General features: G+C 54.6%; 5 protein-coding genes across 5 annotated transcripts; 3 read left to right on the top strand and 2 right to left on the bottom strand.

The window, feature by feature from the left end:
* Positions 1–4,118: 4,118 nt before the first annotated feature.
* J7T55_005559 (uncharacterized protein) lies at positions 4,119–5,341 on the top strand (the record flags this gene model as incomplete). Its single annotated transcript, XM_053133061.1, has 4 exons — positions 4,119–4,313; positions 4,393–4,702; positions 4,806–5,101; positions 5,222–5,341. 4 exons carry the CDS (start codon positions 4,119–4,121, stop codon positions 5,339–5,341), a joined length of 921 nt encoding a protein of 306 aa, XP_052989174.1.
* A 2,998-nt stretch (positions 5,342–8,339) lies between these two features.
* J7T55_005558 (uncharacterized protein) lies at positions 8,340–8,750 on the bottom strand (the record flags this gene model as incomplete). Its single annotated transcript, XM_053133060.1, has 1 exon — positions 8,340–8,750. The coding sequence occupies one exon, from the start codon at positions 8,748–8,750 to the stop codon at positions 8,340–8,342; it is 411 nt and encodes a 136-aa protein (XP_052989173.1).
* A 3,481-nt stretch (positions 8,751–12,231) lies between these two features.
* Positions 12,232–14,749, top strand: J7T55_005557 (GTPase-activator protein for Ras-like GTPase; the record flags this gene model as incomplete). Its single annotated transcript, XM_053133059.1, has 4 exons — positions 12,232–12,433; positions 12,488–12,870; positions 12,924–14,544; positions 14,589–14,749. The coding sequence occupies 4 exons, from the start codon at positions 12,232–12,234 to the stop codon at positions 14,747–14,749; spliced, it is 2,367 nt and encodes a 788-aa protein (XP_052989172.1).
* A 2,862-nt stretch (positions 14,750–17,611) lies between these two features.
* J7T55_005556 (uncharacterized protein) lies at positions 17,612–18,880 on the bottom strand (the record flags this gene model as incomplete). Its single annotated transcript, XM_053133058.1, has 1 exon — positions 17,612–18,880. One exon carries the CDS (start codon positions 18,878–18,880, stop codon positions 17,612–17,614), a length of 1,269 nt encoding a protein of 422 aa, XP_052989171.1.
* Positions 18,881–23,381: 4,501 nt separating this feature from the next.
* Positions 23,382–25,545, top strand: J7T55_005555 (histone promoter control 2; the record flags this gene model as incomplete). The annotated part of the gene is made up of 2 exons (XM_053133057.1): positions 23,382–25,135; positions 25,206–25,545. The coding sequence occupies 2 exons, from the start codon at positions 23,382–23,384 to the stop codon at positions 25,543–25,545; spliced, it is 2,094 nt and encodes a 697-aa protein (XP_052989170.1).
* Positions 25,546–26,417: the final 872 nt, after the last annotated feature.

Genomic DNA, 26,417 nt, shown 5'->3' with positions numbered 1-26,417 from the left:
GCCGTACGAAACGCCATGCATGTACTCCGAGGCAGACAGCCCCAGCAGGAACCCGGTCAGGAGCAAGAACACCGCTGATAACGCCGTGAGGAAGAACTGGCCGCGCATGAACGCCCGCTCGTCGACCCACGTGCGCTTGAAGCGCAGCCGGCCGACGCGCATGTAGAACAGCTCCGTGACGACGTGCTCGCCCTCCCTGGGCATCTTCATCTCAGGGCTTGCCCTGTCCGAGTATTTGTCCTCGACTCTGTTTGGGGGTTTTACTCTCAGTTATTTCTTCATTGATTTCTTCATTGGCCAAGCCAGTCAGCCACATGCGCTTCATACACACACCACCAGTGTCTTCTCATCAAGACGAACAGACGGGATCTTGGGAGCTGAAGTGATGGGGAAAGGGGAAAGTAACTTACACTAGGCTTAGACACAAGTCCCCCTTCAGCTGCGCCTTCAGCTCCAGGTTCACATCCAAATTCAGGTCGATCTTGAGCTTGGGCGTCTTGCCATCACCCGCGTTCCCAGCGGGCTTGGGTATCATCGGCCCCAGCCCGGACGAGCCGCCGTCCAGCCCGAGCAGGGAGTGTGCGTGGACGGCGGAACTGCCGTTGGCCGCCTTGGCCAGGGCATTCTTGTTGCGCCGCCGCCGCCGCCGCCCGCTGCTGCTCGTTGTCGAGTGTGTCGAGTGACCCGATACAGACATCGTGTCCTGCTCCTCCTTCAGCTGCTTCTGCAGGTGGTCCATCAGCTGGTTTGCCGTCGAGCTGGGTCCGCCGGGGCTGGGTTTCGGGATTGTGCCTCTTGAGTTTGGCGGGCTCGGAGGGTGGTCTGGTGAGGACATTATGTGGGTGTGTGTGTGTGTGTGTTGTGAACCTGTCTTCTTCTGGTGACAATGCTGGGTTGGCCAGCGAGTGATTGTCCGGTTATCTTCGGATACGTCTGTGGACGTGCTTGCTTCTGGGTCTTGACTCGAGAGACTCGACCTGTTGGTTGGTAGGTTGGTAGGTTGGTTTTCTACAATGAGTCGGCGTAGAGCTTCCCTTGGCCTGACGAGTCGTGCTTCAGACTGTCAAAGGTGGCGAGGCGGGGATGCTCATCCGGTTCGAAATATATCCTATCACAGGACAGTCCGATGTTCTGAAGAGGAACGGCTATCTCAAGATAGGTATCGTTCGGGGAAAACAGGGGCGGTGCGACGACAGAGTGCCGTGTTGCAAGATTTTGATGTGCGAAAGAATTATTTGGATGAAGCTCTGCAGTGTGCTTCTGCCTCCTGGACATAAATATTATCTATCCTAACCTTGTCATCCCCAGGTGGCGATGGTGTTGACCGGGGGCGAGCTCTTAGCCTGCGGATTCTCTAACAGCAGACTGTCAGGGGAACGAAACAAACCCAGTAGGTGTGATTGCATTCGTTGACAGCTTTACCAACCGGGTGAGTGGCGAGCTGCCCATCGTGCAATGTGCTGGGGTTTTGCGACAGAGGGCGGGAGTTGTGGCATGATGCGGATTGTTTCTGAAACGTGAGCTTGGGTGCCAGTCCACAGCTTCGGTTTCGAGTCTCGAGTCGTGGCTGCAGGGTCCCCTACCCAAATGTCGTCGACGGGAAGAGCCGCCCACCCCTGCAGTGCGTACTTAAATCTGTGGCTTAATACGTGATTGCTTTGATGGTCTTCTTTCGTCGTGATGCCTACCGCTGTGTGGCCAACTGGCCAAAGTTGCTGATGGACGAGACGACGCTGAGGTGCAGGACTCCACCTCCTCCGCCCACAATATGCAGCTTACACAGACCAGGTCACACAATTAACCTCCACAGTCTGAGAGCTCAAGGTTTTCTACCATCTATGATCTGACTCGGCTACTCCTCGTGCATGCTCCTGACAGGTCTACATCGGGCGTCACCCTGTTTCCTGCGGGGGAGGTATGGGTCTCTCTCCGATGTCAGATGAAACGTCCAGGCCTGTTGAGACCAGGGGATCAAGCACCCCCGCCCTGCTCTTGAATGCTGGCCAGCCTGGGAGCTTTTGAGAAACACCCCATTCAAGTTCGTGAGCCGAGAGGCTTTTGATGCTGATGCCAGGCATCGGGGCCTGGGGTGGGAGAAATTCCCCGGATGTGGTAGATTTGATCTACGGCTGGGGTCGCCGCTGGCTGATCTCCATGGGATGAACCAGTCGATTGGCAGCTGTCCATTTCCAGACCTCTCGTGCTTATCAAAGAGCATTTATGGATAAGCATACTTGCCATGCATCAGCCGCAAAGTACACGAAGGTAACCTTATGTGACCGGCGTCACTACAAGGCGGCTTGTCAGCCACTCTTCAATTCAATGCCTAGAGGTCGTCTCGTACAGCTCACTAAATATCCGAATTGATCAAGCATACTCCTCTCAATAAAGTCCAACAGGTTGCTATTTGTAAGTTGATGCTGGATTGCGAAGGGCAAAGATGTTATCTCAGCCTTGTGTAAGTGCTACGTTGTGTAGACTACAAGGTTGCAATAGAACGTGCTTACCAACCAAAGTGTGGATATGAAAACTTCTTAATCCATGAATATCCAGATATTATGGTTTCCCTCTATTTCTCAAAGAAATGAACCCGAAGTTCTATTCAGCTTGCCGGATTCCATGCTCGATCAATTATAGAGGCTGCCTCAGACTCTAACCGAGGGCAAGAGCTTTTCTCCAGAGTTACACCTCGTGCTTGTTACTGTTGTTGTTTACCCATGACAGCTTTCACTCATACCCCTCAGTCACCGATCACAATCCGCATGTCTTACGTGTTTCCCCCCCCCCCCCCCGAATTTAAGAGTAGTTTCGTGTGTGAAAGCAGCCTCTTTGCGCGATTGAAGGCATACTACCCCGAATGGAGACAGAACTCTGTTTTAGGCACTCAAACAGCATTCTGTATGCCATTCGTATCACAGCCATTTGAGTCTGGCTGCTCGTGACAAGGGCTGAGGCATCTGTGCTGCACAAAGCTCATCATGTCACGTCACACCTAGCCAGCAAGTATATTTCACAACCTCGTATCGAGCGATATATTGCGGTCCAAGCCGATATGGCATCTGAGTATTATACAAGCTTTAAACAATTCCCATACTGCAAAAGTTTCCAGGATTCTGCGCTCGAGGATTACAGCACTTCAGCAGAGGACAGGGAATGCAGAGGGGTCTCCTGATTTGGTGCTGCAGAACTGCAGAACAACATTATCGAATAGCTTTCATTGTGTTTGTTGTTGACCATGTTCAACACTGTTTGGTGGCTAAGCTAGATGGTCTGACCTTGCTTAAATGGAAGCCAGCACGATTATAGAAGAGACTCATGCTCTGCTTGCAATCATATTGCCTGATTTCTGACGACCACCTCAGAAATTAACATGGATCTTATTGTAGCGTGGTACCTCAAGTGTTATCATTTATAACTTTTTCAAAATCTAAGGATTATCAAGCCAGTTCCTCTTCGTTGTGACCTGACCACGATCGTGACCAGACAAAGAAATTTCTCTAGCAACAACATAGCGGATGGCTGCCATAATCCCATGTATACTTCTGAATGCAACTTGACAGTGCCAGACGTCGAACGAGCCCCCAACTTGCCTCTACTGCATCCACCAGGTGAAGTCAGGATAAGCCGTGTTCAAGGAGAATTTGATGACTCTCTACAGCTTTATGAAGTCCAAATCGAAATCATTCCGCTTATGTCTTCTCTGCTCATTCAAACTGGATTGCACGTGGCCATTCCATCCTTTCATACTCACCATACACAACTGGATCAGCCTCGTGAGTGTGTCCCCCAGTGAAAGCCCAGTTAAGCAATATCCAAACGAACACGGTCACTTCATACTCCTCCCTCTTCGTAGATGCCAAACACAACGGCTTATCGATAGAGTCAACCCTGATTTCCACCTAGCATCGTTACCTAGGCTGTTTCTGCCTCAACCCCTTTTGCCTTCCAAACCTGCAGGGCCTTCCTTCCTTCTTTTCCTTCAATCGCCTCGCCTCTCCGATTCAAGTCCACACCCACATTCTTCCTCGCTTCCTTTTTCAAAAGTACTCACGAAGGCCTGAAGGCCATTTTCTGATAGTCCATGATCGAGACAGACAGTCAACCATTCTGAAGCAGCCATGGCAGTCACCAGGTCAGCAAGCAAGGCTGCTCGGGCCTGCCCCAAGAAGCATGTCACCAGCAGCGGTCACATTGAGAAGCCAAAGAAGGCCACCAAAGCCATCAAGAAGGAGAAGGGCCTCATGGAAGCTATAGCTCAGAACTACGAGCAGGAGGACGAGACTGACTTCAAGAAAGCAGTTGATCTTGGAGCGGTAAGTGAGCAGGAGTCCCATCACCTAACGCCAAAGCACGCCATGGTCAAGACTGACTTTGAAATGTGTGCCCATCTAGGCCCTGTTCCAGAAGAGGCGTGACCGTCCTTGGAAAGAGTACTCCGGGCTGTGTCTTTTGGGACTGCCCGGCGAGATCCGCAACAAGATCTTTAAGGAGGTCCTGCCCATCGAATCCTCTGACAAGGTCGATAAGCCGCGTAACACCTTCGAATATGGGTTCATCCAGTACCATGAGATGGTCCTCGTACGACAGATGTTCAAGGTGAAGGGCAAGGGCTCTCTGGATGAGCCCAGGGGCCTGGACTGCCGGGTCCATCCCATTCTGCGGACTTGTCGTCAGCTGCGCTACGAGTATGGCGCGCTTGTCAGTATGTTCTGCCCCCCCACCTGCCCCGGTCTCGTCAAGTGAATAGATACCCTCCACCTGCTGCACAATCTTCAGGAGTGCTGACACTAGTTCACCTACTGCAGTGACAAACAACCACTTTAGCTGGAACATTACTGGCAATCTGGACTGCACCCAGGTCACATGCTTCGCGCAGCACGCGGCCTCGGTTGGCGCCCCGGGCTTCAAATTGAGTATGAATCTGAGCCCTCGATTCGAGATTGTGCAGTTCACCGGCCGTCTGGCCTCCCCGATGCGCGGGGTGGATCCGGAGAAGAAGAAGTTCCACCAGTGGTTGAAGGAGGTGTACGACTGCATGGTGGAGATGCAGGTCTGCAGGAGGACGATCCGGCTTGCTAACTGCGCTGTCAATGCCATGAGGGTAAGCAGCTTTTTGACATCGTGTCTTTTTAAGGATGCCCATCTGCCTGTTTCGTTTCCGCCCACTTTTGCTCGCAATTATTCTCCCTGGTATACCTGTGGCTAACTCGACATATGCTAGCACATGATAAAGAACGAGCGCCGAGACCAGGTTTGGGAGGCTGCCTTCAAGGCTGAATCGTTGGCTGAGGTGGCCTTGGGTGTGGACATCATCAACAGGCGCCTCAAACGACAAGACTGAGGCAGGCTGGCGAGAGGCAATAAGCCATATTGTTGCAGGGCAGACAGGATCTCTTGACTGTCGAGCAAAGTGACATGGGCACCGCCGTCGACAGGCAAGTCAAACAGACTACCCAGATATGCGGTTATGCCTATACTCCAGGAGCGGCGTCTATCGCATCTTTCAATTCGTAGCTTTCATTCCTGCCTCAGCGCATCACTCGTTGAGCAGGGCACAAAATGCATGCAAATGAGGCATCGAAATCATCATCTAGTGTCCATGGCCCCAGACGAACATTATTCCACAAACATTGAGCTACTCTACTCCCAAGCCCTGCCTATGAGAATGTTATGTCATCGCTTCCGATAGAAATTGACAGGGCCGACGAGAGCATGGCACACAGTAAAGTCAAAAAAATTCTAGACAGACCGGTAATAAGGTACCCAGTCTTCTACTCTATCTACCCCGGCCCCGTCTACGCGTACACAATAAAAGGAAAAGGGACAGCCGCCTCTACAACCCGGACCCAAGACTTGGGCAGCGGCGGCCCCGGTCGCACGCACAGCACCTGATCCCAGAGCCGGACGGGTACGACGCTGCCCGGCGATCGTCCCGTCGAGCCTCCTCCCGATGACGCGGCAGCACTCGCATGAACATGCCACGCCGCAAGGGTGGATATCAGGCATGACCGCCGTGACACCTCGAGCAAAAAAAAAAAAGTCAGACGCAGGCCTCCTAGGTCAGGCACGCGGACGTTTTGCTACAGTACAGCCACGGCCACGTCCGTGTTCCATGCGATGCGATGCGGCAGGCCGGCGGCCGAACAGGAGTGTCCCAGCAACGATCGCAACGATCGAACCACATCGCATCGCATCGCATCAAAGGCGCCGCAAAACCTCGGAAGCCCCGATCCTGCCGCATCAGGCGCCCGCGGCCGCGGCCCAGGGCCCCATCCCGCGGGCCGGCCATGACCCGGTCGCAAAACAATCCTCCGCCCCCAATGCAAGAGCATATAACATACTTTGCTAGTCTACGTCGTCGGACCTTGGTTTTCTTTTCAAGGGTCGCGTTGGGGCCTTGACCAACCCTACCCTTACCCCCGCAAGCTGGTAGAATTCATGGGAGGGAGGCGGTGCAGGTCGATCACCGCATGAAAAAGAGAGAGGGATGTGTGGAGCCCCGCGGTCCCCACGGGTTGATGCCGATCATTCGGGACACCTTGCTGAATCCACCCGCTTCCGCTGCGACGGTGGACGGGCTCAAGACGCGGCGGTGATCCGTCCCGTCAGGGAATAGGCCATTGCCCGGAGAATTAAAAATCCTGCAAACCTGCTAAACTATAACGAGTACGCCCCTGTGCGGTCACAAATCAGATTCAAGAAAGTGGGGGTAAAGGAGGGGAGGGGAGCCAATTGTCGGATCGACCATGGTATGGTAATGAGATGTGGTTCGTTGGAAGAGCAGTTAGGTTTGGTTCGCATTCGCTGTGCGATATTGGACCTGCCCCATGCTACCATGGCCTGCACGCCTGCGTCCCTCACTCTCCCCTGATCGCCGTTGCGAAAATGATCGACCAATCGCCTTGGAGGCGGCAGGAGAGGAACGTGCCAAGCATCAGTCATGAATGATTGAGAGACCCTGAAACTTGGATCTGGAGTGGGGACGGTGGGGACGGCTGACGGGCGTAAATTAAAATTGGACGCGGCCATCCTCTTCTGTCCAGGTCGTGGGGCGTCCGAGGAAGGAAAAGCAAGTTCGCGCAGGTGCCAGATGGTGATGAGAGCGAAGTCCTGAAGAGCCTGAAGAGGAAACCGATGGGACACGGTACTCGGTGGGAAATGGTGATGAGGCGCTGTCTTGTGTGTGGAAGAAAGACAGTCAGACGGTATGGCGCGCTTCATGGGATGACAAGAGAGACAGTGTCAGTGCTTCACATACTGTCACTTGTTCTGCATCGGTAGATCTGTGTTTCGAGTCTGTGCTCCCCAGACCGTCATCCCTGTGGGGCTCACTGGTGACGTACCGTACCGTACCGCACTGCACTCTTGTGCTGTCGACAGACAGACAGAATACAGAGGGCTTGTTGCTTGAAGGCTTGGTATGGAAGACCCGGAAGGACTATTGATAGGGAGACGTCAGCTCATAGTCCGTGTGTGCCGAGGCAGCGTCGCATGCCCTCCCATAGCCTCGAGCCTAAGAGACCCGACACAAGATGATGGTGACGATGGTGGTGTTGGTGATAGTGATGGGTCGTGAGATAAAAGAAGCAAGACGGCCCAAGATGTCCACGTGCGCAGCACAAGCGTTTCTGGCACTTGCCCCTTGCAGCTAGGCAGCTGGCAGCACGGCTCCCAACCCCTGACTAAAACATGCGCGGTTGCGTCTTGGATTTCCTTGGGTGTAGCGGATCTCTATTTTTAACAAGGGCTCGCTTCCGGGCGGTCCCAGCAACAAGCATATTTGCACAGGGGGAATGTGGCGGCCGCCACGATTCGCTATGTTAGTATCTCACATAATTTTACCAGTCCAGACGTCTATGGCGTCTGTCTCGGAATGCTGGCTGTTTATTGTCGAGCACACAATCAACTTCGGATTCAACGGACTCGCCGCGATGCGTTGCCACTGGCGTGAGGTTATTCCCGATCCTCACCAACGAGGCTTCCGGGGGCTTTCCCAATCGCCATTGTGGCCAAGTAATCTGTCTTCCTCTCAGGGAGCCGAGCCGAGACGAATGCTGCCTCGGTACACGAGCCTTCATCCGTACAGCGCGCTGTTCGCCAGCCCATCCGCCTCAGGATTTTTTTTCTCTCGGCACGTGCCAGAACTGAAATTGTAGGCCGCCGTCGTCGCTATAGGTCAACTCCTCCAGAGCCTCATGGATCTCCCTGAGTTTGTCAACGTGAGCCACCGGTTAGCCATTCGGCCGCAACCCGTCGTCCTCGATCCATTCACCCATCCACATGGACATGTCCTGGGAGAGAATACTCCGAGTCGGAGCGGAGCCTGATTTCCTGCAGGGTCATATCGCCACGGCTGATATCCCTGATGCTATCGATAGAGCCTCAATCTCGGCGCGAGAGCTCGTCCGTGGGCAAGAGGGGCTGAGCCGACCACTAGAGTTGAATCGGGAGCCTGGCCCGAAAAAGACGCCCCATGACGCTCGAGCCGTCGGCTTCCCGTTGTCGCGACAGGCACCGTCAATGGAGACCACCACAGTCATATTGTCAACCTCGATCCATTGCGTTCGGGGGTTGATGAGCTGCAGCTGGCGCACTTGCTTCTCGGCTGAATACTTGATGAGCTGCGCCTCGGGCACCCGTCGGTGCATCGGGCTGTAGTCGAGGACAAAAAGCTGCTCAATTTCATCGCCCATGTCGTTGACCGGACTACCAGTGCTGGAAAGAGAAGTAGGTCGAAAGATACCCTTCATGATGACTGCGATCGAACACTCGTGATGGCATAGGTTGAGACGCAAAGCGCACTGGCGTTTTGCAGAATTGGATCCATTCTTGTATTGTCCCGTGATTGTCACCTGGCGATGTAAGCAAGCAGCAACAAAAACAGATTGTTGACAAGCAGCATGCAACGATACCCAAGCCGACGCAATCTGGCGCAGGGGCCATTCTTTGGAGATCTAGAAGGCCAGTTTGTGCGTCGAAGGTTCTGCGCGCGCGCCCCTGCACAGTATCAGCGTCACAGCAAAGCTACAGTACGAACCTTGGAGGGCTGAGGGACCAAGGTGTACATATAAAACGAAGACCAGAGCGCAAGATGAGGCCCAAAGTTGGGCCAGCCTCTTAAACTTAACTTTGTTTCTTTGAGGGGCTGGCGCCATGGCGGTGGGTTCCGGAAGACGAGCAGATAGAGCAGTTAGATGGTGGTGCATGCAGAGGAGCAGAGCAGTAGAGTTTACCGAATTCCAGCTGCAGGGTGGTCAACCTCTCGGAGAGTTTTCTCAGTCAAACGGCTTTCCAAGGCGGCTGGTCCTGGTCGCGGGCCAAGCAGGCCCGCCTTAGCCAGTCAGAGACGCAGGCCACTCACCACCTCGATGCTCCCCTGCAGCATCCTCAAACACGCCTGTCTTGACAGCCCAGAGGGTGGCCGAGTCCCAAGGCACCAGAACACAAGGACACAAGGACACAAGGTAGGCCAACCGAAGTTTCCGAGAGACTAGATGCCAACTACCACGGTTGGAGGAGGTCCTTGTATGAATTGTATCGTCGTGTCCTGTGGCCTGCAATTTCGAGAGGGTGGCTCGAAGGAGAGAACAAATTCCAGGGGCAAGACATGCGTGCACACAGACTGGTGTCTTTTTTTCCCCTCTTCGCAGAGGCCACTGTGATGCCGGGACGTCTCCGGGTCTGTGGAACGGAGTATCCTCATTTCGATGGGTGATTCAGTACTGGGAGTCTTGTCGCAGGCTGCGCCCAAGTGCCACTGTGATGGATGGTGTGTGGCCGTGGCTGCGCCGACAGGCGGGCCGACCTAGACAGTCAGATGTGGCTTTCGTTCCATCTGGCCGGGGAATACACAGTAAGTGTCTTGGGCTGAGGACTTGGAGTGAGCATCCAGCCCGATCCGCCCGTCTGAAGCCATCTCAGGCTGATGCTGTGATGTGATGTGATATGGAGGGGGGTCAAAAGAGGGGTGGGCGTCTTGATCGATCGTCAGGGCCAAAGGGCGAGGGTGCATGTACCGTGGAGTGCTGTTCTGTGCTGGCAGTGACTCTTCGTCCGAACTTGGAGATGGTCAGATGCAGCGGCCCAGCGCCAAACGGAACATTTGATGGGAGGGGGACCCACACTCTGCACTCTGAAGCGGTTGGGTTCGGGTGCCGTGGCCCTTGCCATGCCCTGCCATGGCCCTGCCTGCCCCTTGCCGTTGCAGCTAGCATTATTGGCATGGCACCCGTTGATGCACCGCGCTGCACCATTGTGGGTTCTGTCCGTATCCGTAGGTTGGCTCTTTTCATGGTCTGTCTTTCTGTCTGTCTAGTCTAGTCTATCTGTCTGTGTCTGTCGACGTGAATATCTGCCACGTCGAGTCTAGGGCATGAAAATTCGAGGAAGGGTGAGCCTGAGTAAGAATGGTCTTAGTTGATGAGGTATAACCAAATTGAAGGCTGAGCACGAGAGAGACACGCGTTGCAGAGTCAGAGAGCCCCGGAGTTGAGTATCTCAATGCTGCATCATGCCGCACTCAGCAGCCATGAATGAGGCAGAGGGGGGGAGCCATCGAACGATCTGGCACTTTGTAGTATCCGTATTGCCCGAGGGTGGCGACAGACCCGGTGGTGGTCTAACTGTTCATCACTAGACTACGTATACAATAGTAGACTATGGGAGATAAGTTGTGCAGATACTGGTACCGTGTGCAGCTGTGTGCTGGGTGCTGGCCAGCAGAAGAGTAATATAGTGTGCCGCAGAACAATATAGCCTCAAAGTGCTCGCAGTTGGCCACTCACCCCCCCTCTCCCCCTCACACCCTCCACCCTCCTTCACAAATACTCTGAAACAGCTCACAATTTTGCACACGAGCCCTGCAACACGCTAGCCCTTCTCAGCCACGCCACCGTCCAATCCCTCCTTCCCGTTGCAGCGCTGCAGAGTCGCAGTTTCCCTCCCAAGCGCAAAGTCGGCAGCGGGCAGCAGCAGCAGAACAGCAGAAAAGAAGGAGACGCAGGCAGGCAGGTAAAGGCAGGCAGGGCCTGGCGAAGCGCAAGTGCCTGTGCCTGTGCCTAGGTAGCGGTAGCCGTAGCCCCAAATGCCACTTCCACTTCCAGTCCCAGTCTCCCCAGCGCCAGCGTGTTGCCAGCAGACTAAGATCCAAAGTGGAAAGCAGAAGTGGAAGTCAAAGTGGGCTTGTCCACTCATCTCCGTCTGGTGCCTGGCTGCTCCTCCCAATTCTTCCCTCCTCCCGTCAATACCGTCAATAAGCCTCTCTCCATCGCCATCATCGACGGACCCCCTCCCCATCCCCCCATCCCACACCCGTACTCTGTACATCACTCTTCAGCCCTTCCTCGCCCATCCTCTGCGGCCTGCCTCCCAACCTCCATCCACATGCACCACCTATTTACTACTTCCATCGCGCAAGCAATTGACCCGCCTCCTCCCCTCTCTTCCTCTACCTCGCTCGAAGCGAAGCGAAGCGAATTAAACCAGGCCAAGGCAAGGCCACACGAAGCCACCACGCCTGTTCACTCTTAATCACCAGCAAACCCAATCCTGACCCTTCGTCCCCACTGCGCCTAATCGAGCAACCAAACGCCGACAAACGATATTCGTCCAACCTGCTCGCTGTGGTATCCAGATCGGCAACGCCCTGTTCCTGTTCTGATAACGTCCCGCTTTTCCTCTTTGTTAGGGCGCTCGCTGGTCGACAATCAATCGCGCGCGCTGATCATTGAACGCATGCGCCTTTGAGCCCCCAAGAACCACCGCCCAAACCACAGTACGCATCTTGTTCCGCTTTCACTGCCGTTGCCCCTTCCCTCGACCGCCAAACCTTGGACCTAACATCCTCGAGCCGACTTTTTTTTGGTTGCCAGTTCGGTTTCCCGTCAACGACCCGACCAAAAGCCGTCACACCCTGCGATCGGTTCAGCCCCGTTCTGATTCCTGTCTTCAATTGCAGGCGCGCCAACGTTCGCACGAACAGCGCTGGAAACACAAACACCCACCCACAGGGCGGCTACGCAGCGCGCCCCCCGCCCAGCCGCCGACCCTCGACGACACAAACTCGACCTATTGTCTTGCGAGACATTGTCCAATTTCCGCCGCGAGCCGAGTGCAGACGCCTTTTCCATCATCTTGTAGCATCCTGCTACACACATTCCAGAGGTCTCGGAGCTTTCCCGCCCGGCCCCCTGAAATCGGCCTATCCAGACGGCGTCGAACCCCATCGCGAGCATGTCTGTGATGCTGCAAACTCCTTCCCGGGCCTCAACCGCATCTTCATCCTCCTACCAGGCCCTCTCCCGGCAGAACACCATGTCTTCATACGATGGCTCGCGGTCAGCCCGCCAGTCGAAACGGTACTCCATGTCGGCATTGTACATGTCAATGTCGGCACAGGAGACCGACTTGGAAATTGAAGATGATCTTGCCAAAGGTTCGCTCCCCGGCTGAAGCCCTGATTGAATGCTCCAATACTGACTCTTCGCAGCACAAAAGATACTCCGGGATCTCAAGTCCAAAATCTCATCCCAGTCCAAGAAGAACTTCGTGCTTGAAAAGGATGTGCGGTATCTCGACTCTCGAATTGCCTTACTGATCCAGAATCGCATGGCCTTGGAGGAGCAAAACGAAGTCGCCAGCCACTTGGAAGACGCAACAGATATTCAGGAGGGAGTCTTCCCTAACGACGACAAGACGCAGCGATACGGCAATCTCATGTTTCTTCTACAGTCAGAGCCCAGGCACATCGCGCACCTCTGCCGGCTTGTTTCCATGTCCGAAATCGACTCACTGCTGCAGACCGTCATGTTCACCATCTACGGAAACCAATATGAGAGCCGAGAAGAGCACTTGTTGCTGACCATGTTTCAGGTTTGCTTCCCTATGACATGGAAGTGGGTGCTTGTGCTAACTCTTGATCCCAGTCTGTTTTGACATACCAATTCGATAACACCCCGGAATACTCGTCATTGCTTCGCGCGAACACACCAGTATCAAGAATGATGACGACGTACACGAGGAGAGGCCCGGGTCAGAGCTTTCTGAGATCGGTTCTTGCGCACAGGATTAATGGCCTCATTGAGCTACACGATTTGGATCTCGAGATCAACCCCCTCAAAGTCTACGAGCGCATGTGCGAACAAATCGAGCAGGACACGGGCAGCCTCCCGCCGTCTCTGCCAAAGGGCATCACTGCCGAACAGGCTGCGGAGAACGCTCAGGTTCAAGCTATTATCGAACCCCGACTTACTATGCTTACCGAAATCGCGAATGGCTTCCTAACGACCATCATCGACGGCCTGGACGAAGCGCCGTACGGAATTCGATGGATTTGTAAACAAATTCGCAGTCTCACGAAGCGAAAGTACCCGGACGCCAATGACCAGGTCATTTGTACACTGATTGGAGGGTTCTTCTTTCTGCGCTTCATCAACCCCGCCATCGTCACTCCTAAGTCGTACATGTTGATCGATGGAACACCCGCGGACCGGCCGAGGAGGACCCTGACGCTGATCGCAAAAATGCTGCAAAACCTGGCGAACAAGCCATCTTATGCGAAGGAGCCGTATATGGCCAAGCTCCAGCCGTTTATCCAGTCGAACAAGGAACGAATCAATAAGTTCATGCTTGATCTTTGCGATGTGCAGGACTTCTACGAAAGTCTTGAAATGGACAACTACGTGGCGCTCTCGAAGAAGGACCTGGAACTGTCGATCACATTGAACGAAATCTATGCCATGCACGGTCTTATTGATAAGCATCGGGGGGAGCTCTGCAAGGACGAGAACTCACATCTGCACATTATCATGTCCGAGCTTGGCCCTTCCCCGCCGCAGGTGCCCAGGAAGGAGAACCGGGTCATCAATCTTCCACTGTTCAGCAGATGGGAGTCGGCCATGGATGACTTGACCGCCGCCCTCGATATTACTCAAGAGGAGATCTACTTCATGGAGGCCAAGAATGTGTTCGTCCAGATCATGCGTTCAATTCCGTCGAACAATTCGGTCCAGCGAAGACCTCTTCGCCTCGAGCGCATCGCCGACGCAGCAGCGACATCTCGGAATGACGCGGTTATGGTCCGTAAGGGCATTCGTGCCATGGAGCTGCTCAGTCAACTGCAGGAACTGCGAGTCATCGATAAGTCCGACCAGTTCAGCCTGCTACGAGATGAGGTCGAGCAAGAACTTCAGCATCTGGGTTCTCTGAAGGATGCAGTCCTTGTGGAAACTTCTAAGCTGGACGAGGTCTACAAGACGATTCGTGATCACAACACGTATCTGGTCGGACAGCTGGAGACGTACAAGAGCTATCTGCACAATGTGCGAAGCCAAAGCGAGGGTACGCGACGGAAGCAACAGAAGCAGCAGGTCCTTGGCCCTTACAAGTTCACACATCAACAATTGGAGAAGGAAGGTGTCATCCAGAAGAGCAACGTGCCGGATAATAGGAGGGCGAATATCTACTTCAACTTCACAAGCCCTCTGCCGGGGACATTCGTTATTTCTCTGCACTACAAAGGCAAGTTTAGCAGCTCTGGAATCCAACGTCATTCGCCACTATTGGTGACTTTATTACTGACACACATACAGGGCGAAACCGTGGCCTTTTGGAGCTCGATCTCAAGCTTGACGATCTCCTGGAGATGCAGAAAGACGGACAAGACGAGCTGGACCTCGAGTATGTCCAGTTCAACGTACCAAAGGTCCTTGCCCTTCTGAACAAGCGATTTGCTCGGAAGAAGGGTTGGTAAATATCGGATCATCACACCATCCTGCGTTGTGTGCATCCTAGAGAGTGAGGTTGGGTCACTCACAGTGGCTCACTTCCTCACAACACATATCTCACGATCGATCATTTTGCCATCTCAACATACTACTACATCGTGTACTGCTAAGGGTCTGTCGGCGTTTTGGAGCCGGCGTGCACTTTTATACTCCTTGATACCACCGCCTATATGCAACACCGTCTTTCAGCCCGTCCGCCTCCACCTCCACCACTATATACCACCACCGACAAAGTCATTTTCCACCTCCGCCCCCCTCCCCCGGGACGGCACAACTCAGGCACTGCCTCTATCAATATCTAATTCTTCTGGTGTGGCCTTTATTTGGGAGGCTTTGAAATCCACATCTTTCCGTCGCGCGTTCCATTCGGCTCTGTTGTTGTTATAGGACACATTAATGGTGGCTGGCTATGCTTCGGCTGGACCGGCGGCTTTTTGGCTTCGCTACACGGGGAGTGGGGTGGAAAGAGGCGTCCTTATCTTTTGAACGAGCGGCTTTTCAGACGGCAAACACTGGAGTTGATCGGTCCTTGTCGATCTTCCCCGTCCCATGGTTATTCAGTTCCGTTTCTCGTTTTTGGTCTTTATTCTGGACGTAGTGAAATACTTAAAAGTGGAAGCTCCGTCTTGTGGTGAAAATCGAGGGACGTCAAGGAACGGGAGGAGATGCCTCTGGGTCATGACACTTGCCGGGCATTGAGGATAGTCGACTTTGGTTTTTATTTTGTTTTACGGGAGAAACGGGATGGACATTCCGGGGGATGGGAGGAAGGTAGGCGAAGGAGGCAAGGACACGAGAATGATTGTGTTTTTTTCTTTTTTTGTTTCTTCGTGGAATGGATGATTTGGCTCACGTTTCTTGATGTGTATGCTGCCCATGGTATAGATGAGACAACATGGAATTGATGTTGCGACCTTTTTTGAATTAGCAAAATACCTACTGCTGTTTTTCCCTCATCGGTCCTGTTTTCCATGATCAGTGATCTGGCTGTGCGTGCAATGATCGCGCTCGCTTGCGAGGCTATTTTCTCTTGAGGATGTATAAACGCTCTCTTCGGGCCCCATCAGTCTTTGCCCATCCCGTTCGAGACCGTGACCCTCAGGAGCATTTACACTGGGGGCATATTGTCAGAGCCGGTTGACGCGAGTGATTAGGGGTCGAACAACCGCTCCTCGCTGGAATTGTTCTTTCACGCGGCAGCTTCATGGCTTCACCACAGAATTTTGACATCAAGCTCTGGCCCCACGAGCTCCTCGTGCGAAATGAGCATAGAGCCAACGTGATCCTCACCTCCCCCCAAAACCTCACATACGCCTGGTGCTGCCTGCGCTGTAGTGGTCTGGAATGACATGACAGTCTGTTATTCCCCTTAGTAACCGCTCCAACGCCCCCTTGCCCTCACCTCCCGGGGCGATATCCTAAAGGGACTGGGTGGTCCTAGCGGTATTCAACTTTGGCCGATGGCGGTGCGGCAGACAATCTTACTCGGATGACTTGCGCAGCAGCGTGAGAGAGAGCGTGGCCTGGGCGGCTTGGTGCGAGGACTACTCAGGTTACGTTTTGAGGCATCGGGGAAGGTTTCTGCTCAGCAAAATGGTAGCCACCATCCTTGCCCTCTGTCTCTTTGGGAGCGGCATCCAGGATTATACCAGAAGCTGCTCGTCGTCCAGAGAGCCTCCCTGTTTCACTCACATCACGAGAGTTTTAGAACGGTAGTACAGTACACTGGACCGGGTGAAGCAATGAAGATGTGCAAGCAGAAAGGCCTGGGGATATCCATCAGCGTTGCACCCTTTATTTACAGGTGAAATTTGAAGAGAAGCCAGAGCTTCAAGTAGTGAACCTTCTCTGATTCTTGGCTACTATGACTGCGTGCGAGCAGCTATTTGACATCAGTTACCATCCCAAGTCCACAATGTCCGTTCTATTCCACATTACTGTTATCCATAAAGATTTTCACTGAGACTCGGATGGCTCATGACGAAGACATGTCCCCTGTGGCTTGACGTGCTGTGTCTGTACCACTACTGAGAGGGCTGGATGGTGGCTTGCTTCGGCGCAATCGTAATTTGACCCGTCCTGAGAAGCATATAGGAACAAGAGGGGGAAATGCACATTCTAGAGAAACAACGAGTCGTAGAGAATGGTTGCTGATATGAAATTGGAGCGGGGTTGGTCTTGCTGTTGATGCACAAAGGCCTACAGGTGATGCCTTCTATTTCACCAGAGTAGGTATTCAACTCATAGAGCAATAGCAACACAAAAGAGGGAAACAAAAAAGGCAGGCACCTTGCCCAAGGCACCCACGTTCTGCATTGCCAACAATTGTACGCAAATCATCCCTTTCCCCAGAAATTGTCGTTGAAATGTTGTTGCCCAGTTGACTCAGGCGGGAGTTGAATGGAGTGACTGCGCAAGGCTTGCGACGACCTCCTCACCTGGGCCAAGCTTAAACAGAATGATCTAACCGCTACACCACAGAACCTTGCTTTTGCTGATTCAAATTCTTTTAAGTACTGGGTGACATGTGGTTCCGATGCCCGTTTGTCAGGACGAGATTCGGCTGGAGGACTCCCAGCCCCCCCCCCCCCCCAAGCGACGTTGAATATGACCCCTTCCGGCGTCGCCTTGGTGGCAGAAGCATAACCTGACCGTCGCTCGATTGCCAAAACTGGCTATATGGGCAAACCTAGAAATGTCCGCGACAGACTTGCAGCAACCCGTCTGGCCTGGGGCGCCAACCGCTGTGGCCTCTTGCAATGAGAGCCCGAATCTACCTACCATCTACCACACTCCAATACGCGATCTACCAACCCCGGCACTCTTGCTCACCTGCCCTGGAATTTCTCCTTCCACCCACCCTTCTCAAACAACCAAAGCGCCTCGATAGCATAAGACCTACTGCCCCTGTGGCCCTGCCCCTCGGGCACTTCCGCCGCCTCGAGCAGGCTCTCTATGACCTTGGCCTCCTGCGCCGTGCGCCAGAGTCCCTTGGCAAGACCGCCGTCACCCTCAGCACCGCCCCATTCGCCCTGGCCTAGCCTGAAAAGTATCCTGCCAAGTGTCTGAAAGGCAACACACCGCTGGGCGGGGACGGCGCTCCGCGCTAGGATCCCCAGCTCGCCGATCGTGTACCCGGCGGCCTCGGGCGCCTGGCCGTGGTGGTGGAGGCCCTTGGTCACGGGGATCTTCCTGCTCTTGGACGGGGGCAGCAGGCGGCCCTTGAAGTCGAAGCGCAGGGCGGCGATGGACAGCGACGACTGGCCCGGGTAGTACGGCGACTCCTGATCCGCGACGGACCCGGGCGTCGGGATCGGGGCCATCCAGGCCAGCTTTGAGGGGTCGGCGGGGAGGTTGGGGAAGTATTTCGAGTGAAGGGTTTCCAGGAAGTCTGGGTCGGACGGGTCGAGATCGGGTAGAGGTTTGGGGTGGGGGAAGTGCGTGGTGTTGGCGGCGAAGGCGTCAGCGGCTGCGGACGAGGACGGTGGTGGGGGTTTGGACGCCGCATCGAAGAGGTCGGCGGGTGGTTCTGGTGGCGGTGCGTCTTCATCGAACCGTACTGTCTTCTTGGGTTTCTTCTCTTGGTGTGCAGGAGCGCTGGTGTCGTCTATCACGATCGCAGGAGCGGCTTCAGGTTTCGGAGGCTCGGCCGTGCTGGGCTCTGCGCCTGGAGGCTCGTCAAAGATTGAGGGCGCATTCGATGGATCGTCGATGTTGGCTCTTCTAAGGAACATCTGGACTATGCTGGGATCCAGACGGCTCAAAAGATCTCGCCGCTCCTCTTCTATCTGCTCTGGTGTCATGGACGCCAGAAGGTCTTTGTTCTCCCGATCTATCGCAGCCTTCTCCATCGTCGAGCCGGGGCGGGTGGGTTGAGCTTGCGCCGGTGCGTTTGGAGACGGCGGTGTGCTCGTTGTTGGGCCATTTTGAGGTTCAGGGGCATTGTAGTCCGCGCCCTGGCGTTGCTTCTTGAAAGCCGACACTCTTGTCCGTTTCTTGTGCTCGGGAAAGCCGGTGGTTGTGGACTTAGGTTGGGGGAAACTGGGCGGCTTGACGGCGCCGATTTCTTTCTCTTTGATGTCGAGGGAGAAATCCATGGTCCTCTTGTATTGAAGAGGACCGATAATGCGAAGGAGGACGGAAAAAATAAGTAACGCAATGGCCTGTACCACAGCAAGGAATCGTCAGCCCGCCGTACGCAGTTTGTAGGTATGCATGTACGTAGATGGATAAGATAGAGATAGCCTCGTCGGATCTTTGCTCCAGCTTTTTTTTTGGAGCTCGTCAACCCCCATCCAACTCCCCCCCTGCAAGTCAAGCCAAGCCACTTTGGGCACCGCCACTTCCATGAGGCTAACTTTGTTTGGGTGGTTTAAGGTTTCTCTTGAACGTGTCAGTGGGACAGCCGGGACAGGCCACTTGCATTAGCGTCGATCACTCCTTTTCCCTGCACTTGGAGCTCTTGGGTGGAAAGAAGAGAGAGAGAATGCAGTGAATGTACCATCAACTCCAACTGCACTATTGCCTTGTCCGGCTGCGTCGCAGAGGACCATCAGGCCACCGGCCACCTGCCAACGGCCATGCAGCTCAGAACCCACTGTGCCTCTGTCCGGCCGTTTCAATCCGACCCGAGGATAAGTATAGCCTGAAACCTGCAACTCTGCCGTGCGTCTAGTCTGCAATGTATCTCGAAGGTGCATCGCTTCGCCCGACCACGATACTGTGGATGTCTGGAGTCAGAGGAAAATTCAGAGAGCAGAATTGAAGCACAAAGGAAGCTTCATCACCACTGAATGATGTTGGAGAAGAAAATGGCAGGCGGGTCAAGATTGTCCCACCGTCACATTTGGACTTGGGCAAACATAAGCTCTGATGAACTCTAAGGCGGCACATCTCATCTCACCACCAATGCATCCTAGGATACAGAGTCTGAGCGTATTGGTGGTGCCATACTAAGCCAGCTCAGTTGCATCTTAAACCAGAGCTCAGACCCCAAAGTCGGTCTGTCGCATCTTCGTGGTATTTCGTCACAATCGAGCACCAGGGCCGCTCTGCTCTAAGATGACCTACCTGCCTTGTTTCGGTTTCAGATGGTCAGTTTGGTATCTCACCCCCGATTGTTTGGGCGACATGACAATCGTTCAAGAGACTGCAGATGCCGGAGCTGACGGAGAATTTTCCGCACCGGGGATCTTGTCCAGAATTGATTGCATCATGCATTGGTGATTGAGACAGTCTGATGCAAGCCGTCGAATGCAATCAATTATAAGTTGGTGCAGGATGAGATGCAGAATCGAATCTGTCGTGTCACACAGCGTGGAACTAAATGTGTCTACGAATCATGCCACGCCGGTGTCACCCTCACAGCTACCCCTACTATACGTACAGGATGGTGCTTGCTTTACGGTCGGCCATGGACTCGGGGGCCCTTGAAAGCAGTAGACCATATGCTGGTTATTATGTTGATGTGCCTGTACAGTACAGTACAGTACAGTACGTACAGTCAGTGCCTGTGCCCCCACGGGTCTTGGTATGCTTGGCCATGGACAAGCACAAGGCATTATTATGCATTCATTTATTATGCTGCTCGGCGCACACGAACGACCCCATTGCAGCGGGGGATTCCACTGTGACGATGGGAACAAGTGGCCTGTGCAAGTCTTGGACAAGCCGAAGCCGTTAAGATTAGGCCCGTATCTATTTATCGGCTCCTAACAGGCGATCCATCCCTCAGTCAGTCACTCAGTCACGCAGTCAGGGGCTTGGGATCCGATGTGCGCAGTATCAAAATGTAATCAAAAAAAGGTCATGCCGGGCGAGTCCTCCAAGGTCCCAGCTGGGCGTACCGGCCGAGACGGCAAGGCCCCCAAGAAATTAAAAAATGGATTCGCCGTTCTCCTTCCCCACCCCCTGCAGCGACTTGGCGTGTGCTTGACGTCGACCAGTGTGTTGTGCTCCGTACCACGTACCACAGTAAGACAAGGACAGTAGGACAGCTCCACTTCTTCAACCACCTGCGTGGAACGGCACGGACAGGGGTGAGCTGGGCAGCTGGGCCGGCCGTGGAGGTACAAGGCCAGGTGTACCCAGGTATCCAGGTACCTAGGTACCCACGTATCCGCCGCCAAATGCAAGCGCAAAGTGCAACTGCAACTTCAAATGCAAGTGCAGGTGCACCCGCAAGGCAGGCGAGGGCAGGCACGCAGCACACAAGCACACGACCAGGGGTCCGCTCCGACAGGGATGCCACAGCCGCCTCGATTTTCTTTTTCCGATTCTCGACTTCTCTCTGGCCTTCTCCCAGATCCAGCCGCTACCACCTGGCAAGCAAAAACCCACCCGATTCCGCCCTGTTACTCTTTCCCTCCTCGGCACTTGTACCTCTGTCGTGCCTCCCTCCTCTGTGTGGTCTGGCCCTGCCCTGCACTATTTTGCGTGGATACCCCCCTTCCAGATCAGGACACTTGAGGTACCCCACCCCCAAAAGTCAAGTCACTCACTCAGTCACTCACTCCTCCCTCCCCCCTGTCATCCTTTCCAAACAAGCCACAGCCAGCATGCAATGCCATGCCAGCAATGCACAGCTCCCCTAGTTCGCTCCCGTTCCCGTCAAAGTTTCTCAATCATGTGCCATGCTCTCCTGCCCACGCAGCCCATCTGCCCCCCAGTCCACGACTTAGGCACCTAGGGTAGCCCCCGTGTCCCCTTTCCTGTCGGAGGCTGGATCTGGAATCTGCTTGGACCGTGCTTCGAGGCAGTCGCCGGCTGGCAATGCAACCTCCTCGCCGCCTAAGCGTTCGCACACACACATCAGACGAATAGGTCTCTATCTAAACGGTGAATGGATGGTGATGAGCTAGTGATGATGGCCATCTTGGTGGTGATGATGGTGGTGGTGGTCCAAGCTCGCTGCCGGCCATCTGCATCTCTGCGTGCGGTAACAGTATGCGTCTTGCGTCCTGCATCTGCAATCTCCCTCATCAGACTCCCCAGAGATGCTGTCGCTTGTCGCATCTCGGTCCTGGGCCTGGTGTTTTATTCATTCTTCCTGATCCCACCGTCACCGTCCAGCTAGTTCGTTCATGCCCGCCCAGCCAGCCCTTCCTCGGGTTGGTTCTGGGTGTGACTGTGATGGACAGGTGAGAGAGAGAGAGAGAGAGAGAGACAAGTGAGAGAGAGCCCTGATGATCCATCCCATCCCATCCCACCCCATCCCAACCCATCAGTCCCTATCCCGACCGACCATCCATCCTCTCTTGTTCGTTCGCCTTGGTGGTTTTGCCTTCGCCTTCCTGTTGCCCTCATCCTCGTCCCCCTTACCCTTGGGCCGTCCTTCCGAACAGCTGGACGTCCCCATTCCCACTCATTCTCTCGTTCCTGTTCTGTACTGTTCCCACCCCCCGCCCTCATGGGGTCTGGAGTCTCACGCTCTCTCTCTCTCTTACTCTGGCCCCCCGTCTCTGTCCCATCATCCTCTCTAGTCTCGTTTGCCCTGGTGGTTTGGTCTGGTCTGGTCCGGTCCGGCTTGCTTTGCCTTGCCTTGCCTTCCCTTTCCTTTCCCTCGCCTTGCCTTGCCCTGCCCTGCCCTGCCTTGGTGTGGTTTGGCTTTAACTCGCGTTTAATAACATTTTCTCGTTCGTTGCCTCTATCCCGACTCTGTCTGATGGTGGCCAGGGCCCCGATTTTCCCCTGCCCTTTTGATCCCTCCCAAAAATCCAATTTGATGTTCCCGACCAAAACGTAACCATCTCCAATCTCGTACCAACACCCTCCTGCCGCCCGCATTCCCAGTTTCCTCATCCTCTCCCACTTTCTACACACAACACCTCACCACCGCCCTTTGGTGTTGAACTCGCAAATCCATCCAAAACGACCCTGCGCCATCCGATTGACTCTTCAAAAATACCATCATTTGAATCCTCTCAATTCCCTCATTTCTTTTCCGCCCTCCATTTGCACCCTTGACCCCGGTCTGCCACTTTTTTCGCCGCTGCAAGAGTCGTGCACCCGCCCCAAAACGTGTCGATAATCCTGCGGCTGTGTTTTGTGAGGTTATTCAGACTGCCCCTTCTCCACCGCCCGCTAGCCAAGCCTAGCCGACAACCGCGCGACACACCTTCTCCTCAGCCTAATCCCGTTGCACCCGGTCACCGCCTAACAATTCACCCCCGCCATCCGCACCCTGGAATATCGCCATTGCTGTTAGCGACTGTACTCACAACGATCCTTGTTTCCTATTGTGGTCAACTTGTCCCAAAAGAAACATTGATTGCCGCCCATTGAATTGACCTGCGACCAAAGGTTTTATCTTTTACTCTTGTCAGACAGCAGACAGCAGGCAGAATACAGCATACATCATACAGCATCCCTGCACTTGTGTCTGTCTGTCTTTCCCTGTACTTAGTTTTTGAGAACACTCGCCGACCTTCCTTTTCCGTGGACCACAAAACCCACCATCTACAATATTCCCTGTTGAAGGTATCGACACAACTCTCTTACTGCCACTCACCACAGAGAGGCTTTCGGCGACTGTCCCCCAGTTGAAGGCAGCTGCCTAAGACTTGGACGGCACTTATGGCATTGCAAGGCCGCGGTGCGATGAGCTCCTCACCCACCTCTCTCTCGTCACCCCCAGCCAGCTCCATCAGCAACCCCTCCTCACCCTCCCGCCTCAACGTGGGCAGGGCCAACATCGAAATGGACGAGATTGTTGTCGACACAGCTTCAGGGCCCCGGTTTGGAGTGGTGGCACCCCCTGCGCCCCCTCCGCCCGATGTGCCACTGACCGCCGCCGGTCTGCCAAGGAAGAAGCCCGGTCGAAAGCCCGGCAGCACCGTCAAGCCAAAGGTCAACCCTGATGGCACGCCAGTCGCTGAAGCTGCAAAGGTCCGAAAGCCTCGGAAGCCTAGAGATCCCAATGCCCCTCCCATCCAGCGAAAGCGCAAGATTGCTGCCACGCAGGAGATTGCCGATGCTGGCCAGCCCTCTGCCGCCTCAGCCAGCTCGGTGCCGAATCCGCACCAGCAGGCAACTGAGGCCAGTCCGATGCGCATGGATCTGGATTCACGTCCAGCAGCTGCAGCCACGCCCAGCAGCAGCAGCAACAACACCCCCAACCAGCAGTCCAACCCGGCAAAGATCCCAAAGCGCGAGGGTGGTCCCTCTTTCATGTCGTCCTTGTTGAACCGCGACTCTCCCCCACCCCTTCCCGCCCCGCCTGCCCCAGTGCGCATGGCCTTTGATCCTGTGCGGTCTTCTAGCTATGACCCTGTCAGAGAGACAATGGTCACCCGCGACCCCTACGGAACTTCTTCCTTGGCCTCACCTCGCGGTCCTGCCCAAATGACAAACCGCGCCAGCGCATCTCCATCTATTTCAAGCTTGATCGATGCCCCGCCACCATCTAATTCTAAGGTCGTCTCACCTACACAAGCACATTCCTCCTTCCACAGCACTACGCAGGGCCGCTTCCAGGACCCCTCGTCTCTGCCGCCTTCGCCATCGAACCAAGTGCGCAAGGACCCTCCGCCTATGTCCGGTCCTGCTCCCAAGTCGTCCACGGTTGAGATAAAAAAGCCTGGACCACCTCCAATGATGCCCCAACCGCCAAAGGAACCGCCCAAGGCCGAGCCATATAAGCCCACCGCGCCGGCCAGCGCTGGGGTGTCAGCCTCTGCTACCATGCCCGCTCCATCCAAGAAAGTTGCGACTGTCGTCGCTCAGACTCGGAAAGAGAAGAAGCCTGTCTCTTCTTCGTCTTCTTCTCCCAAGATGGGTAGCCTGAAGAACGCGCTACCAGACCTTGCTCCACTGCCCGGTACTTCGAACGATCGGTCTATCCTCGACTTTGGAAAGGTTGCTCCCGGCGAAGAAAAGGAGGCCCCTTCGATCATCTTGCACATTCCGCTTAATGGCGAGGGCAACAAGTATGTCAACTTCATGCGCCTCGCCGAGAGCAAGTACGGCTGGGACGCTCTGCACCCACGTGAGGCAGCCAATCGTGACCGCAAGGCTCGCATTGCCGCCGCCTCTGCCGCTTTGGAAAGACAGCAATCTGGCCGCGACTCTGCGGAGGAAGAGGACCCCGAATTCAATGCGAGCGAGGACGAGAACAGCAATATTGAGATGGGCGGAATGGGTAATAACGGCGGCCTGACGAGTGGTGCTGACGCTGCTGCGCCTGAGAAGCCGAAACGCAAGAAGCGAAACTGGCGCGAGGACGAATACGACCGCGGCGATGACTTTGTTGATGATTCGGAACTCTTGTGGGAGGAACAGGCTGCGGCTGTCCAGGACGGATTCTTTGTGTACAGCGGTCCATTGGTGCAAGAGCTTCCGAAGGCTCCTGAGCGGTATGTCATAGTGCTATTGTCCCTTGGGCTCTTACTCTTCGGGCTTACTGACTTATTTTTTCTTGCGCAGTGAGGGGCCTGCTAAGCGAGGTCGCGGACGTGGTGGCGGCCCTGGTTCCCGCGGCGGAAGAGGACGAGGTGAGGGTGGTAGAGGACGTGGTGGAGGACCCGGATCCCGCGGCGGCACGACAACCCGCAAGCCTCGAATCACCAAGGCCGAGAAGCAGCAGTTGGACCGCGAGAAGGCCGAGCGTGAGCAGAAGGCTCAACAGCTCGCGGCATCTAAGTCGAACAGTGGCACCAACGGCAACGCGGCTGGATCTTACGGCCTTTTGTCTGGGCTGGTTGGCCCGAACGCCTCTGTGCCTTCACTCTCCGCTGGGCTCGGCGCAGGTATCATGAACTCTTAGGACGGCTTCAACATGAACCTCGCTTTGACTTGAGGAATCGAGCAAACGCGAATACTGAAGGGACGGCGGTCGACATGCTGCAGCAAGTCATTCGCGCGAAGCAACCGTAAAACGTGAGGGTTTGGACAAGTTGTTTCGATGGTGTCCACCAGGAAGTACAACAAGGCACGCTCGGATTTGGTCGAGCATCCAACACCCACGACTACCAACCGGAAGCGACGATATATCACCGTTGGACCACGGGCTTGCGCAAGCACCACACTGAAGCCAACTGCAGAGTTGTAGTAATAAGAACGACCAAAGACAAGAGAAACAAACGCGCAAAGTCTACAGGAATACGACACTAGAGGCAGGCAGGCAGGCGTTCGGTCTTCGATAGGCGAATGGCAATTGTATTTACCCAGGACTTTGGAGGGGTTGTTTGCATTTGGGGAACAATTGTCTGCATCGGTCTCTGGTTGCTGGCTGGCGTTCTGGAACTTGGCAGCATTTTGATGGAATTGTCATCATGGAATGGAAGGATTGACGGAAGGGGGGAGTTAATTAAGAGTAATGAGGCGTCATTACCACCTGTCTGTACTTTCCACACAGGGTGGAGGATATTACGAGGCTTGCTCAGTCTGCTTGCTGTTGTTGGCTTGGCTCACTTAGCTAGGCATGGGCCATAGATTCATCATACATTACTTCCTAAAATTTGTCCCTGGGGCGTGACTTATGACATGTTCATGACTTGTTTCGGGTGTGATGCTTTGGTCGCGGATGAACATGGTAGGACTTGCTCAACAGGAGGCACTCGCATTACCACAATATGTTCATCGCATAGAGCCAGGCTCAAGGCATCGTCGTAGATAGGACGTAGACTATTTACTAAG

The sequence above is a fragment of the Diaporthe amygdali genome (genome assembly GCF_026229845.1).
Source record: "Diaporthe amygdali strain CAA958 chromosome Unknown NODE_34_length_500367_cov_65_467389, whole genome shotgun sequence".
NCBI lineage: Eukaryota > Fungi > Ascomycota > Sordariomycetes > Diaporthales > Diaporthaceae > Diaporthe > Diaporthe amygdali.
This window is presented reverse-complemented; position numbering and strand designations above follow the sequence as displayed.